The sequence below is a fragment of the Hyperolius riggenbachi genome, chromosome 10 (genome assembly GCF_040937935.1).
Source record: "Hyperolius riggenbachi isolate aHypRig1 chromosome 10, aHypRig1.pri, whole genome shotgun sequence".
NCBI lineage: Eukaryota > Metazoa > Chordata > Amphibia > Anura > Hyperoliidae > Hyperolius > Hyperolius riggenbachi.
In genome coordinates, this window is record NC_090655.1 from 210,681,304 (window position 1) to 210,701,965 (window position 20,662).

General features: G+C 45.4%; 2 protein-coding genes across 2 annotated transcripts in view; one reads left to right on the top strand and one right to left on the bottom strand.

Annotated features, from left to right (window-relative positions):
* Nucleotides 1-20,662, top strand: part of LOC137536782 (zinc finger protein 850-like) — a 182,663-nt gene that overhangs the window by 83,006 nt on the left and 78,995 nt on the right. The window contains exons 15-16 of the mRNA XM_068258985.1: nucleotides 12,520-13,783; nucleotides 17,936-17,950. Coding sequence (XP_068115086.1) covers nucleotides 12,520-13,783; nucleotides 17,936-17,950 — 1,279 coding nt within the window. The remainder of the gene's footprint in view (nucleotides 1-12,519; nucleotides 13,784-17,935; nucleotides 17,951-20,662) is intronic.
* On the bottom strand, nucleotides 962-6,991 carry LOC137535792 (uncharacterized). Its single transcript, XM_068257694.1, has 4 exons — nucleotides 6,125-6,991; nucleotides 4,775-5,770; nucleotides 4,072-4,493; nucleotides 962-977 (listed from the first exon to the last, which is right to left on the bottom strand). The coding sequence occupies exons 1-4, from the start codon at nucleotides 6,830-6,832 to the stop codon at nucleotides 962-964; spliced, it is 2,142 nt and encodes a 713-aa protein (XP_068113795.1). The 5' UTR covers nucleotides 6,833-6,991.

A 20,662-nucleotide genomic window follows, 5' to 3' on the forward strand; every position in this document is an offset into this window, starting at 1 on the left:
ATAGAAAATCAGAAAAAGGACAGCTGCCTTTGCTACATTTATGTCACAGTGAAATGCCTGCATTGCTTTATTACTGCACGTAACAGGCAAGGTTGTTGAAGTGTAATGTACTTATTATTAAAAGCCCACTCAAGGCAAAACTGTTTTCCTAGATCCGAGTTAGCACAGTTGCATAGCCGCCATGGTCAGTAGCTCATCTGGGATCTGAGGATGTGATTCAGGCCAGGAGGCATAAACAGACACTTCGGCAGATTGCCATCCATTTTTTAATGAACAGGTCTGGCTTTAGGGATAATTGTGTTTTAAGATATAATTTCAAATATTATAGAGGGTCACATTACAATATGAACACAAACACTGTATAACATATAGCCTTACCCCCTCAGCAGCAGCGCAGACATGAGCCGACCTTAGCAAAACTCTAGAGTCTTTATGTTTTGCTCGATTGCCTGGTTCAGATGCCCTGCCACACTTCCTCCTGCCCCCATGTCACACCTCTGCTCTGCCGGTGATGTCATTGCTTGGTCTTAGTACCAGTACTGAGGGAAGACAACACAACTGCTATCTCAGGAGAGTGGAGTGGTAAGGGAGTTAGGTAAATAGTCATATCTCATCTGACTAATGCTGGGTACACACTATGAGATTTTATGGTCGATTTACTGTCAGATCGATTATTTCCAACATGTCTGATTTGCTTTCCAAACAATTTCCGAGCATTCTCTGATCGATTTTCGATAACTGTAATAGGAAATCAATCGGAAAATGCTCGGAAATCGATCGGAAAATTCTCGATCTGACAGTAAATCAACCATAGAATCTCATAGTGTGTACCCAGCATAAGGGTGACTAGCCGAGGCACAGTAAAGCTCCATTAGTGACAGTAGCCAGCAATGCGGAGTTAGTAAGCCTGGCTAGTATGAAACTTTAGTGCCAGACAAGGTCACGGTGACCCACTAGAGAGTCAATTTAAAGCACACCTGAACAGAAAGAGAAAGAGATATGGAGCCTGACATATTTGTTTCCTTTTAAAAAAAAATGTGGATTGCCTGGTTGTCCTGCTGATCCTCAGCCTCTAATAATAGACCCTGAACAAGCATGCCGATCAGATGTTTCTGACCAAACTCTGACAAGATTAGCTGCATGCTTATTTTAGGTGTGTGATTCAAAAACAATAATACTGATGCATAAAAGCAGGGCAGCCAGGAAACTGGTATTATTGAGGCTTCAGACTGTGGATTGGTCAAGCTGCACTGCCAAAAACAGGCGTTCACGAATGATCGTATTAGCATGCGGTAATCCCCAGCGAAGCAGGAAACGGTACTCACTTCCTTTTGGCTAATCGATGACATGCGCAGAAGTGTATTGCTAAAATACGCTTCTATGCATGCTCGCCGCAAAAAACAGTGGAGGTTTTTTTTAAATACACAAACATTGCCATAGACTTACACGACGCCGCAGGTGGCACATGGTAATGTAGGTAGGGGCGTGCTTTAGGGCACTTCCAGCACAGCTGCCCCAGTGTGAAAGCACCCTTAACAACCTGCCTGGCGTTCTGATTCCAGCGCTAGCTACATGATTCCCCCCTCCCTGTGGCGTCCCTCCCTGCCCTCCGATCGCCGCCGCCGCAATCACCCGTCCGGAAATCCCGTTCTGAACGGGATTTCCTGGAGGGCTTCCCCTGTTCGCCATGGCGACGAACGTCGTGACGTCACAGGGAGTCCTGATCTACCCCTCAGCGCTGCCTGGCACTGATTGGCCAGGCAGTGCACAGGGTCTCGGGGGGGGCTGCATCGTGGCGGGTAGCGGCGGCGATCCGGTAGGACACGCAGCAAGCAAAGTGCTTGCTGCGTGTTTAAAAAAAAAAAATATTCAAATCAGCCCAGCGGGGCCTGAGCGGTGACCTCCGGTGTAGCTCGTCCAGAACGCTAGGGAGGTTAAGAGGAAATAAATATGGGAGCCACCATATCTTTCTCAGTTCAGGTGTACTCTAAGGCTTTTCAATCTGGCCTAAGTACGCTAACACTTTAAATGTAAACTTGTATATGGAAATATCCCTAGCAGAAGAAATAGCAGAGCATGGAAGTATCAAGTTGTAAAGTACAGTATGTTTCTTAAAAGGTGCAAGTTGTGCATTAGTATGAACACTACTCATGCATTGTAGACTGACAGTGTCCAGACCACCTACAGGATATTTGGGCAACGGAGTAGTGGGCAGCTCCCAACCATCCAAGTGCAATGTGCTTAGGTCGGTGTCCCTCTGTTCCCAGGAACAGCAACAGGTATACGAAGAGAAGGGACCCAGCACCGTCTTCAAGTTTGTATTAAGCTCTTTTATTTAAGGCATACAACAGGATTCAGCAGATAAGGCAAGTAACAACAACGTTTTGAGAGGAGCTTCTCTCTTTATCAAGTCCACATGCTCTCTGAATATGAAAAATCACAGCAGCATTATATAGTGGTTGCTCCAATCAAAATGACCAGCACGCCTTGATGTTAACTGTCTAACTCCAAAAACACTCTTACTTGCAAGAGGACCTGATGGGGAACTGCTCCAACTCAGGAATCCTATCACCAATCCTCAAGATAAAGAGAGGAGCTCATCTCGAAACATCGTCGTTACTTGCTCTATCTGCTATATTCAGTTTTATGCCTTAAATAAAAGAGCTTAATACGAACTTGAAGGCGGTGCTGGGTCACTTCTCATTGCATTCCTACAGGATATTTGGACACTGGGAAATATGGGGCCGTCCTTTCAAGGACACTTAACTCCATAAAGGATGTGTAAATTGTCTCTTCCTAAGAAACAGCCTGTGTTTTGTTTTTATGCTTTGGACTCCGCTAAGTCCCCAGAAGGCTTTTGTGAGGGTAATATTACACTATTCTAGTGACTCATTGACTTATAGCTTTAAAATCCTGAAAAGGAGTACAGGTACTCCTACCTCCTGGGAAGCTGCAGCTGAAAAGGGTAAATGGGGGGGGGGACAGTAGAGGACAAATATAGGGACAGAGAAGGACAAACGGTGGACAGAGGAGGACACACAGGGGAGTGGGGGGCAGATAAGGACACTCTGGGCACAGAAGGGGACACATAGGGGACACAGGAGGACACACTAATTGGGGGAGAACCTCTACAAGATACTCCTAGAGTATGGACACACCATGTTTAGTATATTTTTTTCTCCGTGGTTTTTGCCCTCTAAACCTAGGTGTGTCTTAAATTCCGGAGCGTCTTATACGCCGAAAATACGGTATATGCTGCTGATAAAAAAGGGAGCAAAGTTAAAACGGGCAGACCGGAGCTCCTTCAGAGGGGCAAAATCATCAAAGTGCAATAACCGTATTAATTTAGCAAATGTATAGAATAAAGACACTGAGTTACTTACCGGTAACGTCTTTTCCAGGAGTCGGAAGGACAGCAACCCAGATGAGAGATTACCCTTCCACCTACTATTGGACAGGAAGAGGTTAATCCATGGAACCAGGCAGGGTGTATATATATATCTGCCCCTACCAGACATACCTCAGAAATAACAAAGATATCATAAATACTGCTTCAACAAACTTTATTTACAAATACAAATAACCCACTTAGGGCGGGTAGTAAGGGTGCTGTCCTTCCGACTCCTGGAAAAGACGTTACCGGTAAGTAACTCAGTGTCTTTCCCAGGGTCGTCTCCAGGACAGCAACCCAGATGAGAATCAAAGATTACATAGCATTAGGGTGGGACCACAGCATGAAGAACTCTCCTTCCAAAGGTCAAGTCCCTCCTAGAATCTAAATCCAGCTTATAATGTTTTACAAAAGTATTTCTATTAGACCAAGTAGCTGCCCTGCAAATTTGATCAATCGATACTCCAGCCTTCTCCGCCCAAGAGGCGGAAATGGATCGAGTCGAGTGAGCTCTAACAATACTCGGTATTTCCTTGCCCTGAGATTGGTAAACTAGAACGATAGCCTGTCTAATCCATCTTGCGATGGTAGCCTTAGAGGCCTGACCACCTCTATTGATACCTGAAAAAAAAAAAAACAATGCCTGAGATTTCCTCCAAGGTTTTGTAACCTCCAAGTACTTGATAACACAACGTCTAACATCAAGACAGTGCAACCGTCTCTCTTTATCATTAGATGGCTCATTACAAAATGATGGTAGATATATCTCCTGAGACCTGTGGAAACGAGAACACACTTTAGGCAAGAAAGCTGCATCAAGCTTAAGAGTCACTCTATCCTCTGAAATGATACAGTAAGGTTCAGCAATGGATAAGGCCTGTATCTCCCCCACACGTCTTGCAGAGGAAATGGCCAACAAGAAGGCAGTCTTTAAAGTCAATAATTTTTCTGAAATCTCCTCTAATGGTTCAAAAGGTTCATCCATGAGTGCTTGCAGAACCAGATTTAAGTCCCAAGGTGGAACCTGACTTCTAATCACCGGCCTAATTCTGTTCACTGCTCTAAAGAAGCGAATGAAAAACTCATCTTCTGACAGTTTTCTCTGCAAAAAAACACTGAGAGCCGCAGTTTGTACTTTCAGAGTACTTGCACTCAGTCCTTTTTTCAGGCCAGACTGCAGAAACTCCAAAGCAGAGTAGGATTCCTCTCTGTTCCTACTATTCTCCATACACCAATTGTTATAAACACACCAAGCCTTGAGATATATCTTTCTCGTAACCATTTTCCTGCTCAGTAACAAAGTCTCTGTCAGGTCTTTAGAAAATCCCTTACCTCTCAGGAGTTCGCTCTCAGCATCCAGGCTGATAGATGCAACATCTTTACCTGAGGGTGGCAGACTGGACCTTGCGTCAGCAAGTCCTGGCGATCTGGCAGCAGTATTGGCTCCGCTACAGCTAGCTTCCTCAGCAGTGAAAACCACGATCTCTTTGGCCAAAAAGGAACGATCATTATTGCCACCGAACCATCCCGGTTGATCTTGTTGAGAGTCCTGGAAATCAGATTGAAAGGAGGGAACACATATAGAAGAGGGAAGTTCCATCTGAGTGAGAAAGCGTCCACTGCCCAGGGCTTGTCGCTCGGGCACAGGGAACAAAACATCTGACACTTGGCATTCTGCTTGCTTGCAAAAAGATCTATGGTCGGCATTCCCCAGTCGGACACTATTTCTAGAAAGACTTCCTGATTCAGGGACCAACTGTCCTGATTCAGTTCTGACCTGCTGAGAAAGTCTGCTACTTGATTCAACATACCCCTGAGATGTACTGCTTTTAACGAAGCTAAATTCTTTTCTGCCCATAAGAGGATCCTCTTTGCTCTCATCATGATGGTCCTGCTCCTTGTTCCCCCTTGATGATTTAGGTAAGCTACAACTGTGCTGTTGTCTGACCTGATGGTTACATGCTGAAATCTTATCTGATCCTGAAAATGCAACAAAGCTTGTCTCACTGCCTCCAGCTCCCTGATGTTGGAGTGTGCTAGCCTCAAGGAACTGTCCCAGGTCCCCTGGATTGGTGAACTGTCCATATGAGCACCCCACCCCCAACTGCTGGCGTCTGTAGTGATGATCCTCTGGGTTGGAAAGTCCCACAGGCAACCCACTGTGAGCTGACTTGGTTCCGACCACCACTGAAGCAAGGTTTTTATGTAATAGGGGATGAACACCTTTTTGTCCAGATTTCTGACTCCCCTGTTCCAAACCTGCAAAATCCACAGTTGGAGCTGTCTGGAATGCAGTTGGCCCCACTGGACAGCCGGGAATGAGGATGTCATAAGTCCTAGTAAGGACATAGCGCCCCTTATGGAGATGGTAGAAACTTCCTGAAAGGAGAAAACATTTGTTAGTAACAAGTCTTTTTTGGGTGAAGGTAGATAAACTTTCTGATTGACAGTGTTAATAATAAAGCCTAAGAACAAAATAGTCTGTGATGGCTCCCAAGAAGACTTTTTCCAGTTAATAATCCAACCCAGGGATTCCAGCACCTCCAGTGAGGTCTGGACCCTTGTAGTAACCGCCAAAGCGGAGTCCCCCCAAAAGAACAGGTCATCCAGGTAGGCAATCACCTGTACATTATTCAGTCTCAGATAGGCTAACACTTCAGTCATTATTTTTGTAAAAAGCCAGGGGGCAGATGACAAGCCAAATGGTAATGCCGTGAACTGGTAATGCCTTACCTCTTCGTGATGACGGACCGCAAACCTCAGGTACGCCTGTGAGTCCAGATGGATCGGTAGATGTAAGTAAGCGTCTTGGAGGTCCAGAGACATCATAAATGCATCCTTTTGTAGTAGGCTCAGCACTGAGCGGATGTTGTCCATCTTGAACTTCCTGTATTTGATGGATTTGTTGAGAAGCTTCAGGTTGAGAATAAGCCTGTAATCGCCTCCTTGTTTCTGTACTAGAAAGATTGGCGAGTAGAATCCTCTCCCTTCTTGGCATCGAGGAACTTGCCTTATGACTCTTTTCTCCAACAGATCTGACACAGCCACCTGTAGAGCTGAGGACATTGCTTGAGATGGGGGAAGTGATGTCAGAAAGAATCTGGTTGGGGGGACTTCTGTAAATTCTAGCCTGTAACCTTCCAAAATGATCTTCAGCAACCATTCGTTCTGGAATAGGGACTCCCAGTTCTCGAAGAAGTGTGCCAGTCTTCCCCCTACTGGTATCCTGGCGTCATTGCTTCTTTGGTTGATTAGAGGGATTATGCATGAAGGGGGTGGAGGGCTTCCCTTTCTGATCCTTTTGTGGTCTCCACTGCCTCCTATTGGACCTGTAGTTTGGATCTTGACCTCCTGATGAGCGAAAGGACCGTTTAAACCTAAACACTTTCTTTCTTTCCGGGAAGTTCTTCTTGTTGTCTGCTGTTCTATCCAATGTCTCATCTAGCTTGGTGCCAAACAACAAAGCGCCTTCACAAGGTACTCCACACAACTTCACCTTAGATGATGTATCTCCATTCCATGTTCTGACCCATATTCCTCTCCGTGCAGAGTTTGCTAAGGCTGCTGTTCTTGCTGTTAACCGAACTGAGTCATCTGCAGCGTCACAGAGATAATTTACAGCATGAAATATATTCGGCAAAGATTTCAAGATAACTTCTCTGGAAGAACCTCCTGCAATATGCATTTCTAACTGCGACAACCAAACTTTAAGTGACCTAGAAAAAGCTGTGGCTGCAATGCCCGGTAAGAAATTAAGGGTGGCCGACTCCCATGCTCTCCTTAGAAGATTATCAACCTTCTTATCCAGTGGATCTCTCAATACACCAAAGTCCTCAAACTGCAAAGCTGATCTTCGAGAAACTCTAGACAGGGCAGGATCTACTTTTGGGACCGGGCCCCAATACTTCTGGTCTTCTGGTCTAAAGGGATATCTTCTACCCATAGATCTGGGCCAGAAGGCTCTTTTCTCTGGAAATTCCCATTCTTTTTTTAATCATTTCTTTTAGGGAGTTATGAACAGGAATGAAACTTTTCTTGCCTTCTGCTAAACTTTGGTACATCTTATCCAATGTGGACAGATTACGCTCCTCCTCCTTAATGTCCATAGTCGCATACATAGCACATAACAAACTATCCATATTCTCAGTGGCGAAGGCAAATCTTTGCACTTTAATCCCCTCCATAGGTCTTTCCTCCTCCTCATCAGAATCAGACATTTCCTCTAAGGAAGAGATCTCCCCCTCTGAAAGTTCTATCTCAGAGTTCTCAGCATGATGCCTCCTTCTAACTGGCTGTAGCATCTGTAGTGGCTGAGCAGATACCCTCGGGGACACTGTGACTGGCGTGGATCCTGATATCCTATTAGGGGAATTTTGAACAGGATTAGAGGCAGGAGAAGTACTGGTAGTAGCGGAAGTAGAGGGACAAACTGGAGTCTCTTTAAACGCCTGTAAGGTTGATGCTACTTCCGACTTCATCCAGCCCATAAGATCCTTAAATATAGAAGGGGATTCCTCCTTAATCATCTCCTGGACACAGGATTGACATAGAGGCTTACTAGAAGCTTGAGGTATTTTAGCAGCACATAAAACACATTTCTTCTTATCTCTTTTTTGCTCTGGCATTGCAACAGCTACAGATGTCATAGGGGTAGCAGCTGAATCGCCGGAGGGGCGAGCCTGACTCTGGCTACCCTTTTTGGGTTCCTTCCCCCTGGCAGCCTTGTCAATTTTTGGCTGAAAAAGTAATGGGAGAAAAAGAACCAATGAGCCCAACCTGTTCACAGAAACTACATATATAATCACATATATATATATATATATACACATATATATATATATATATATATATATATATACACACATGTGCAGTCATAAATCACAGCACATACCACTGCCCCAGCGTCCGGTGTGCTTTCAGATGTCTCCATGCTGGCTTACCACAAAATGATCCAGCAGAGGAAGACGCTTTAAAAGGAACTGGTATGTGCGCATCCAAAAATTCCCTCCCAGCAACCATAACCAACCTTAGGGTTCCTGGAACATCATTGCGCATCCCACTCTGAAGCCTCCGGCGCTGAAGGGGTTAATTCCTCCTCCCCTCGTGGCCACGCTAACCCGGCTTTCGGCAAGACTAGGGGGCGTGTCCTGCCACCACGCTGCTGCCGCCCCCTGCCGCCGCCGCGAATCACAGCGCATTCCCTGGTCAATCTTCCGCTCCAGGACCTGCCGACGTCATGAAGAGTCATCTGACTCTCCCAGCCAATCACAGCCGCCCTGCCCGCGCGTCTACGCGTTCAAAGCGGCTGGACATTTCACAAACTGTAACGACAGGGAGACGGCCGCTCTCCCTAGCTGATCCGCTCTGGCCAGCATGCACGGAAGACCCCCGCTCCAGGACCCCACCATCTGGCGTCAGCCCTCAGAAAATCCATGACCTCCTCCGTCCGTGGACAGGAATAAAACTGAGGTATGTCTGGTAGGGGCAGATATATATATATATACACCCTGCCTGGTTCCATGGATTAACCTCTTCCTGTCCAATAGTAGGTGGAAGGGTAATCTCTCATCTGGGTTGCTGTCCTGGAGACGACCCTGGGAAAAACAATTCTATATTTTAAAGCAGTGCTTGCATCTGGTATACAAAGCCAGCCTATAAAGAAAGTTACCATACAGCGTTTAAATAGATAATAGGATAACAGAGGCGCCAATAGGATAAAAAACGCTAAAAGAACTTCAAAACCCATCTTGGTAATAGAGGAGGCAGTGGTGGACTCACCCCCTCCAAGCAGAACACACGACTGTGGATTTTCAGTCAAAACAATTTTATTGGATACTCCAAATAAAGTGCAACGCGTTTCACGGGATACAAACCAGCTTCATCAGGCAATAACAGATAGGAGTGAACAGCATCTGCCAGTATCCTCAACACTGAGCGCCTCTGTTACAGATGCTGTTCACTCCTATCTGTTATTGCCTGATGAAGCGGGTTTGTATCCCGTGAAACGCGTTGCACTTTATTTGGAGTATCCAATAAAATTGTTTTGACTGAAAATCCACAGTCGTGTGTTCTGCTTGGAGGGGGTGAGTCCACCACTGCCTCCTCTATTACCAAGATGGGTTTTTAAGTTCTTTTAGTGTTTTTTTATCCTATTGGCGCCTCTGTTATCCTATTATCTACATCAAGTCCACCCTTGGTGGAGGGTTGTACCCTTCCTTCTTCAACTACAGAGAGCGACTTTTTAATCCTGAGTGGGGTCAGGACAATCTCCCCACCTGCTTTGACAGTGGTTGCCTACTTGGTAACCCTGGTTTGTGAGTATTAAATTAATATTATTACTCTATCAATTATACCTTACCAGTACATACTACACTATATTGGGCTCTTGGTGTTCTCTCTTTTTCTCATACAGCGTTTAAACTTCAGTTCAATCACTAAGTCACAGTGTCTTTTTTTTTTTTTTTTTCCCCTCCTTTTTTTTTCCTTAACCGTCTGAGATCCAGCAATGGCAGTCCCCAAACACCGTCAGGGTAAATATTTACCTGCGAAAATGGAGGAGGAAAGCAGGTTGGCACTATGGTGCGGCAAGTGAGCTAGGGTAGCGTACATGCAGGTGTCCCCAATCAGGCAGCTAGGCGTGCTCAGGTATACAGACAAGCGTATCAGCACATGAAGCAAATAGGCAGAAGAAAACCGGCACTGCAGGAAGCTGTGTTTAATCTTGACATTCATGCAAACAGGGATGTGCACATCAGCAACATGCAGGGCTGTCTTGCATATGAAAGGCATACAGTAAGATGTGGGGTACCTGGAGGTGCGGTGGGTGCTGGGTGGTCAAGCCTGACGGCCGTTTCGCGCACGTCTGCGCATCTACGGAGGCTGCAAGGCGGAAGGGATAGGTGTCCGGCATTTGTAGCCGAAAGCAAAGGGCGGAAGAATACCGCCCCTCTCTCCCCGCCTCTACGTACACCTTCTCCTATAGCCAGGACGCTAGGACGCATAACACGTCATAAGCGCCTGACGTCATGGCGGCTGAGGACGCTGAAACTATTGTACAGCGTAGCGTAGCTTACGCATGCGCGCCTGTGACACTCGTTGGGCTGGAATAGCACCATCTTGTGTCAGGAAATGAGAAGGCATCCACAGCCGAACATCAGGTAAAGAATAGTGGTGAAAAGTAAAGGCACGTAAAATAGTGATGATTGAGACGGTATAGAAAAAAGTGGACAAAGGCATAGAAGTGACATATAGGTAAAGAATTACCTGAGTGGTCAACTGTAAGATGCTGTCTCAGCAGCGAAACATATGTGCATTAATACAGTAACAACGCGGATGGAGTTACATTAAAGGAAGGGGAAGTGGAGAAGTTGTGACATATTAAAATCAATAAAGGATCGGTTATCCTGCAGAAAAATCCCCATTGGGGTGTCACCAATATGTGGGGCTAACTGACAGGGTAGTCGACCCTACAAGGGAGGCGTAAGAGATCAGGGGGAACTGAGTGGACATGTAGCTGCTATATAGTGATAATAAAAAGAGCAAACTGTTCTAGAGGGAACATGGAAAGAACCAAAATTTTAACACATATTGTTACATGTTATTTACAAGGATAGAAAGGTTAAGGGTCCAGAAAGCAGGAAAGATCAGTGTAGTCATTTAGACCCAAAGGGCCCATCGCGTTAGTCCTTAAAATCAACAGGACCTCTTCACGTTTTAATTTCCTTTCGCGATCCCCGCCCCTGGCAAGAGGTGGAACCTGGAGTATGCCGGCAAAGGTAAGTTTGTCTGGATCTCCTCTGTGCTCATTCCTCATGTGTTCTACTACTCTAGGGGATCCTTTTCCGGAACATATAGAATTGTAATGCTCTCTGAACCTCTCGCCCAATGTTCTGGTGGTCTCACCAATATAAAACCTACCGCAGGGGCACCACAGGGCATATACGACAAATTTGGTTTTACAAGTGATGAATGCCTGTACATTCCGTCGTAAGGGCCCAATTTGTAATCTAGGGCCTGTGGCCATTTGTTTACATGATTTGCATCGACCACATTTGTGGTTGCCCTGGGGTTGGCTCCTGCGTAGCCAATCACTTCCATCTGAGGAGTGAAATTCACTCCTACTAATTAGGGACCCAATAGTTGGTGATCTTCTAAATGAGAATAGGGGACCCTCCTCTACCAGTGATTTCAAACTAGCGTCTTTCATTAGAATATCCCAATGTCTCATTACTGAATTCTTAATGGCTTCTGACATTGTGCTGAATTGTGCTATTCCAGCCCAACGAGTGTCACAGGCGCGCATGCGTAAGCTACGCTACGCTGTACAATAGTTTCAGCGTCCTCAGCCGCCATGACGTCAGGCGCTTATGACGTGTTATGCGTCCTAGCGTCCTGGCTATAGGAGAAGGTGTACGTAGAGGCGGGGAGAGAGGGGCGGTATTCTTCCGCCCTTTGCTTTCGGCTACAAATGCCGGACACCTATCCCTTCCGCCTTGCAGCCTCCGTAGATGCGCAGACGTGCGCGAAACGGCCGTCAGGCTTGACCACCCAGCACCCACCGCACCTCCAGGTACCCCACATCTTACTGTATGCCTTTCATATGCAAGACAGCCCTGCTTGTTGCTGATGTGCACATCCCTGTTTGCATGAATGTCAAGATTAAACACAGCTTCCTGCAGTGCCGGTTTTCTTCTGCCTATTTGCTTCATGTGCTAAATATTTACCTACCGGGATCCTACGCAGTAGCAGTTTTCCGATATGGCTCAGGCAGAAATAGCTGAGCCTGATCGGGTCCGCTGTACTGCACAGATGGCTATTTCCTCCTGAACCCAATCAGACAGCCGCTATTCCGTCTGTGTTCGGGGGCTGTCATCGCTGCATCCCAAAGGGTTAGGAGCACGTGAGAGGCCTCAATAGAATCCAGAGGCTTCCTCCTCCTGAGGTAAGTATCCCGAAGGAGTGGGGGGGCTTACAGATTCCTTTTAAATTATGTTTTGTTGTCTGAGTTCTTTTCAATATGGTGCTGTGAAAATATTCGTACTGAGTATCATGAATGGTTTAGTAATTATTGTCATAGAGAATTTACATTAACTGTCTATAAAACCATCTCTATGTTTTGTTTTCTCCAGATGGGCGATATAAACACTACTCTGAGGTCAAAGGTGCTGCTCTTTCTACAGGATTTGAAATAAAAGAAAATGACAATTCTGATTCTTCAGAAGAAATCCTCAATTCTCCCAATTCCTGCTCTAAACCTCCCAATGCAGATCCATCATCTGATTCCTCCACACATGCTGAGGCCTCTCCGTTTCCCTCCGTATCTGTCATCCATCATACAGCTTATGGAGCAGCTGGAATGTTCCCATGTTCCAAATGCGGCAAACGATTCAAAGACCGAGCAGAGCTGAATTCACACCTGGAAGTCCATGCTGCGGAGAAGCCATATTCCTGCCCTGTGTGTGGGAAAACGTTTCTCCAGAAATGTCTTCTACGGAGGCATCAAACAAGGCACACTGGCGACAAGCCCTTTTCATGTTCCGAATGTGGGAAATGTTTCTCGCGCAAATCTGATGTTGTCAGACATAAAAAGATTCACACTGGGGAGAAGCCATTTTCCTGTCCTGAATGTGGGAAAAGTTTTACCCGAAAGTCAAATCTTATCACACATGAGAAAGTTCACACTGGAGAGAAGCCGTATTCATGCCCGGAATGTGGAAAGTGCTTTAGTGTAGCATCAAATCTTGTTATCCATGTGAGGACCCACCGATCTGAGAAGCCCTTTTCCTGTTCTGTTTGTGAGAAACGTTTTACTCAGAGAGGGCATCTTATTTCGCATGAGCGATATCACTCGGGGGAGAAGCCGTTTTCATGTTTAGAGTGTGGGAAAAGCTTTTCTTGGAGAAAGCAGCTTTTTACGCACAAGAGATCTCACACCGGGGAGAAGCCTTTTCCGTGTTTGGAATGTGGAAAGTTCTTTACAGAGAAATCCAATCTCATTATCCACGAGAGAAGTCACAGAGCCGAGAAGCCATTTTCCTGTTCGGATTGCGGGAAGTGTTTTACCCGGAAAGAAACACTCATCTCACATCAGAGATCTCACACAGGGGAGAAACCATTTTCATGTACAGAGTGTGGGAAATGTTTTTCTCGAAAGTCGTATCTTCTCGCGCATGAGAAAGTTCACAGAGGGGAAAAGCCATATTCATGTTCAGAGTGTGGGAAATGTTTTACTGATAGATCCAATCTTGTCACACATCAGAGAATTCACACTGGTGATCGCCCTTATAGCTGTACTGAATGTGGTAGAGGATTCGCCCAGAAATCAGATCTGGTTAGACACAAGAGGATCCATTCTGGTGATCACCCATATTCATGTTCTGAATGTGGAAAACAGTTCTCAGAGAGATTCTCTCTTATATCCCATGTTAACTCCCACAAGGAACAAGATGCCTGTTGAGGCAGAAGACATATGTGATAGTGCTTTAACTCTGTCGCAGAAATTAGGCGAGCAACTGAAAGAAAACTTTTTTTAATGCAGCCCCAATCCAAAAGACTTGGTCATGTGTGGCAATTCTCCTGTGACTATTTATCCACTGACTGCCATACCCCTTGCTTATTTTCATCTGGTGTACCAAACTATCATCTTCTCCCAATTGCCAGCTACTGTTATCTCCATTGTATCGAATGTACGCAACTGCCATCCCTTCCAGCCACCACCATCTCGCTTAGCTATTGTACCCAGCGTACATAGCTGTCAACCCACCCAGAGACTGATCGCAATTATTTACTTTATCTAGTGTATTTAACTGCCACAACCTACATATGCTGCAAATCTCAGCTATGTATTGTTTCTAGTGTACTCTAGTTTTGTCACCTACAGCCATTGTCACCTGAGTTATCTGTTGTCTAATGTACCAGTGCAGTCATCTCCAGCCATTTCCATAATGTACCCATTTTCCAGCTCTCTTACCTATTTTATCAAATGTCAGCTTCTACAGCCATTGACTTTTCCTTTAACGATTGTATTTGGAGTACCCAACCAGCAACATTGCCATCTGCTTTACCTTCCGTATCTAGTATACCATCATTTCCAGTCCCCACCATCACTTTTTACAACTGCCATCTCTCTTGCCTATTATACTTGTTGTACCTAACTACCGTCCCTTTCAGGCACTGCCATCTCTACTGCCTCTTGCATCCACTGTTCCCTCAATTCGATTATGCTCTTTGAATAGCATCCTCTCTTGTTATGTTATGGACTCCCATTTAGTAGACCTACATTATATGTATTATTTTTATTTATTATTTTGCTATATAAAGCAAAAAGTCTCTGAACGCCAAATTCAATGTAAGCAATTGCTGTAGCAGCTATAGTGGACCCAGTAGTCATATGACCTCACATCTACCATTAAAGGGACACTGTAGGGGGGTCGGGGGAAAATGAGTTGAACTTACCCGGGGCTTCTAATGGTCCCCCGCATACATCCTGTGCCCGCGCAGCCACTTATCGATGTTCCGGCCCGCCTCCGGTTCACGTCTGGAATTTCAGACTTTAAAGTCTGAAAAACACTGCACCTGCGTTGTTGTGTCCTCGATCCCACTGACGTCACCAGGAGTGTATAGCACAAGCCCAACATGGTCTGTGTCTGCGCCGTACGCTCCTGGTGACATCAGCGGGATTGAGGACATGGCAACGCAGGCGCAGTGGTTTTCAGACTTTTAAGTCTAAAATTCCAGAAGTGAAACGGAGGTGGGGCCAGAGCATCGGTGAGTGGCTGCGCGGGCACAGGATGTCTGTGGGGGACCGTTAGAAGCCCCAGGTAAGTTCAACTAATTTTCCCCCGACCCCCCCCCCACCTCCTTCAGTGTCGCTGTAAGAAAATTTTTGTCTAATTGAAATGATGGTGGGCTGTGGCGAGGGAAAATAATTTTACCTCTAGTTTTCCCAGGTCTGGAGCTATAAAGTGTAAATGAACTAACTAAGCCTGATTCATCAAGCTGCACTGCTAAGCTGCACAGCTTGTTGTGAAGGAGCGCCCGCTCTGCCTGCCTTAGTAGCGGCTCCCGATTGAAGTATTGTATATCGTAGTATCGATACTTCACAGGACTGCCCGCAGTTAAAGTTATGCGCGTTGCTACGTAAGCAAAGCCTGTAACTAATGAAGGCACGCTCCTTACATGGCAGCAAGTGCTGCTATGTAAGGCAGGCAAAGCGAACGCCCTTCACATTAAGCTGCACTGAATCAGGCCCATTGGCCCATATGCAATTAACTTTTTCTCCTTGGTGATATTTTCACTCCTTGTCCATAAGATACAATGCAACCACCAGCAAGTAAGAAAATACTCAATATCATTTTATAATTATTTTATTACCCCTTTTTCTACCCCTTCCTGGCCAGTGACTTGTTAATTAGCATGTGACTGGAATCTGGACCCTAGCTTAGTGTGGCAGAGCAAGTTCCTGTGAAGTATTGCGACCGTGATACTTCACTAGCAGCTGCTACTATGTTAATTAACATATTTACTATACATATATTATTAAGTAACAATGGTAATTAACATATTAGCAGGCACTAGTGAAGTATCACGGTCACGATACTTCACAAGAACCACCCGTATTTAAAGTTACGCGCTTTGCTATGTAAGCAACACGTGTAACTAAGGAAGGCACGCTCCTTACATAGCAACGCGTGCTGCTTTGTAAGGCGTGCATAGCGGCCCCTCCTTCACATTAAGCTGCGCTGCTATAATTCATTAATTGGAACTTTTGCATACTGTGAAATGTCATCCTTTATAAAGCTATGACTACCTGATTCAGAGAAAACTTCCACATGTCTGGAAATGCTGAAAGAACATTTTTTTTTTCTCTCATAGGTGATGACGTAGTGCAGGGGTAGGGAACCTATGGCTCGGGAGCCAGATGTGGCTCTTTTGATGACTACATCTTGCTCACAGACAAATCAGTAGGGGTTGATTCACTAAGCTACACTGCTCAAGCAGCGCAGCTTAGTGTGGCAGAGCAAGTACAATTTTCAGAGTAGGCACGCTACTGCTGTAGCATGCACTACTAACTTACTCACGCTCCCCCCACAACTAACAGCTGCTCCAATTGTCCCAATCTGGACACTGTTAGGTCCAGTGACTTTGTAGGACGAGATCCCTGCACTTTGATTGTCCTAATAGGCTACCTGTCACTTGACAGGCAGCCTATTGGGCCAAAGTGCAGGGATCTCGTCCTACAAAGTGAATCAACCCCCAAGTCAGCTAGCTAATTGTACAAGCTGTAAGGGCTGGTGCACACCAAAAACCGCAAGCAGATCCGCAAAACGCTAGCAGATTTTGAAACGCTTTTTTAAATTTTTCTATGGCGTTTTGCTAGCGTTTTGCGGATTGCTGCTGCGGTTTTCAGTATAGTAGATTTCATATATTGTTACAGTAAAGCTGTTACTGAACAGCTTCTGTAACAAAAACGCCTGCAAAACCGCTCTGAAGTGCCGTTTTTCAGAGCGGTTTGCGTTTTTCCTATACTTAACATTGAGGCAGAAACGCATCCGAAATCCAAAAAATGCCTCACCCAGGCATTTTTCGTTTCCGCAAAACGCCTCCCGCTCTGGTGTGCACCACCCCATTGAGATACATTGACCAAGCAGATCCGCAGCCGCAAGCGGATCTGAAAACGCCCAAAAAGCCGCCCGGTGTGCACCAGCCCTAAGTCGGTATTTCTCCTGTCTGCCTCTTGGGGAAATTGCTGATGTTGCTGAAACCCAAGAGAGGCCGAAGACGTGTCTGACACTTCCGCTGCCTGGCAGATCAACTGTATACACATCACCATGGCAACAGGGACTGCCCTCTGCTGCGCATGTGCACTGTGCCAGTTTGAAGCATATTGTATGGCTCTCATGGGATTACACTTTAAAATATGTGGTGCTTATGGCTCTCAGGCAAAAAGGTTTCTGACCCTTGTTCCAGAGGGTTCCAGGCATCGGTGGTAGGGGGAGGAGGACATGGGAAGCCTCTGGAGGATCTGGAGACACCCCTTTACCTAGGTAAGTATCTGTTCTTTCTTCCAGGTTTCACCTCGGATTTACTTTAAAATACAGGTAGTCCCCAGTTAACGAACGAGATAGGGACTGTAGGTTCGTTCTTAACCTGAATCTGTTCTTAAGTCGGTACACTGTGCATTCTCTGTCCCCTGTGCCTCCAGTGTCCCCCTCTGTGTCACATTTGCCCTCTGTACCTGCTTATACAAATTTTAAAAGCCATTTTTTCTTTGAATTTTTAAAATCGATTTTCTCAAAAACTACAAGTCCAATTTGAATTTTTTTTTTACTTGTTCCCATGGAAACACCGAATCCATGCCGTTTGTATCGGCGGGTCGTTCGTAAGTCGGGGACTACCTGTACAGTAGAATCCCTTTATAGTAAACTCCAAGGCACCTGACCAAGTATTTTACTATATCAGAAGTTTACTATATCAGGATTGCTCATTGTATATTTACACAGCTGCATGGTTAGGAGCTGGGAACTGAGTTTACTATAGCTAGAGGTTTACTATATCGGAGTTCACTATAACAATATTCTACTGTATAAGGGCTGGGGCTCACTAGAAGAGTTTTCGCAGAGTTTTGTGATCTCCGGTGAACTGTCGGCGCTTGCGAAAGCACTAGGTCAATGCAAGTCAATAGCAGTGATTCTAATTTACCCGAGATTGCAATCATGCAGCAGCATTTTTTTTTTTTTTTTGGAGTGATTGTGCTTCTGTACAAAGTATAGGATCAAAGCAAAATCAATTTTTAAATGCCGTACAAAGAGATTTTGCTGTACCCAAAAACCCTTGCAAAAACCTGTTTCCATACTGTTTCCTGTTTGTGATGGAGAGAGGAAAGCATAGTGTGCATCCACTGACAGAATCAACAGACATCAAGGTGACAGTTGGCCAGAATAGGGCCTCATTCTGCAGAAATGGCCAAACAGAATGCTGAGACACTGGCCGTTTAGAATCTTCTGTTTGTACTGTACTTCAGGCAATCACAAGTTTATGTGGCTACCAACCATTCAATTTAAATCACATTTCCTTTCAGCTCCATAGCAACGAAAATGCATTTTTATAGACCAATTGGGCTAAACCCGCTAATGGAAATTGCAAATCGCTATAGAAATCACTTGAATTAAATTCAAAATTGCATTAAAAACTCCAGAAATTGCTTTGAAAAAAATTGGTGAAAAGTGCCACAAAATCGCTTAGCAATTGCGATTACCGATTTCTAGTGGGCCCTATCCCTAAGTGTACTTATAATTAATTGTGCTTAAAATGTGGTCCCGATTCTTGATTCAATATTCAGTGCTTGCACTGCTTACTTTAGGATAATTCTGGCTGGTCACTGTAATGGTAGTAGAGTGTACGGCAGTAATGATCAGAGCCTCATACTGGGAATGGCACCATGTATCCTAATACCGCCAATCCATTTCTTCTTCTCCTTAAAGGGCAACTGAAGTAAGAAGAATATGAAGGCTGCCATATGCAGTACATTTCCTTTTAAATAATACCTGTTGCCTGGCAGCCCTGCTGATTTATTTGGCAACAGTAGTTTCTGAATAACACCAGAAACAAGCATGCAGCTAATCCTTGTCAGGTCTGACAATAATGTCAGAAACACCTGATCTGCTGCATGCTTGTTCAGGGTCTATGGCTAAAGGTATTCGAGGGAGAGGAACAGCAGGATAGCCAGGCAACTGGTATTGCTTAAAAGGAAATAAATATGGCAGCCTCCACATATCTCTCACTACAGGTGCCCTTTTAATATAGTGAAGTAAATGCCTTTATCAAACTTTGTGTGATTGGATCACTCCATTGAAGTTATTTCTGCTCACCTCCTGTCCCTGGGACCTCCATGGAGATTCATGGTTTTACTATGACAACTGGTTAAAGGACTTCCGATGCAAATTAAAAAAATCTAATTTGTACTCAGCAGAGGCTTCTTCCAGCCCCGATCAGCAGTCTCAGTCCCTCGCCGCTGCTCCGGTAGTCCTCGATGTCCCCGCTAGCCGCCCGCAATGATGGCGACCTGCCAGCGGGGTCGGCTCTTCTGCGCAGTTCATGTTATCTGGTGCATACTGCAGTTGTGCGCAGGCGCAGTATGCGCCGGATGACGTGGACCGAGAGCCCGCGCAGTCGGTGGGTCGCCATCATCGACATTTTACATCAGGTGCAGGGCGTAAACGGCATGCGATAATCGCTAACGACGGATGTGATGCGGAAACCCCTGATCGCATCCCCCCAAATATAGATGTACTCCCTGATGCCCCTGCATAAATACTTTACCTGTCCGGTGTCCACACACCTTTTCCAGATTTGCGCACCACGTTGTTGCCAGGGCACTGCACACAGGGGCGTGTGTTATTTCACACAAGCGCCCCTTGTGCAGTACGCTGGTAACCATATGGGGTGGGAATGTGGAAGAGGTGTGCGGACACAGCGGTGGACACTGGACATTCCCGTCGTTCCGATTATCACACACTGTTACGCTGTGCACCTGATTGAGATTGTCTGCAATTCAAAGACAATTAAACGTTCAAGTAAAATTTCCTCCCGCAGGTGGAGTCTGGATTCTTTACTAATAGAATAATTTTCACATGCTTTATAAGTTTTTACCTGGATGTTCCTAATATTATATTATAATTGCTCATGCAACCATTGTCACGTTTTTTGATACTATATTGTTGGCATTTATGATTGTCCCAGCGCTGCATACTATGTTGGCGCTTTATAAATACAATAAATAATAATAATAACCCAGACTCCACCTGCTGGTGGGCTTTTTAATTGTCTTTATATTGACTTTGAATTGCTAAAGTATGGCTTTATATTTTTCTACAAATTCTTTGGTTTGGTGCCGTTTTTGAGCTGCTCTCTTTTCTCTTCATTATTCCTTATTGTATAACCAATCACCCATTTTGATAAGGGTTTCACGCTTCAATAATGTGAACAAGCAAAGTACGAAGCTCATACTAGAAGAAAACTGCCATAGCTCATCGGATTGGAATGATTTGCCCGAGTTGGTGCTGTACCCACCATACGCGCATCTGATTAGCAACAGGAAGTAGCTGGTAGTGATGGGTCGTTCGCGAACGAGCCGGCTCTAAGAGCCGGCTCTTTGCTGTGAAGGACAAGAGCCGGTTCTCAGTTTTTAAAGAGCCGATGCCTCAGCCGCCCCACACAGCTCTGATTTGCTGTGTAATAAAGGGCGCTGAGGCATGCTGGGAGATGTAGTCC

Bases quoted from the DNA above. Each gene is read 5' to 3' on its own strand.
- LOC137535792 (XM_068257694.1), bottom strand. From the start codon at position 6,832: ATGAGACATTGGATAGAACAGCAGACAACAAGAAGAACTTCCCGGAAA. The intron at 5,771-6,124 runs GTAAGGCATTAC...TTCTCCTTTCAG, and splicing joins CGGTCCGTCATCACGAAGAG to GAAGTTTCTACCATCTCCAT. The intron at 4,494-4,774 runs GTAAAGATGTTG...GTTTTTTTGCAG, and splicing joins GTCCAGTCTGCCACCCTCAG to AGAAAACTGTCAGAAGATGA.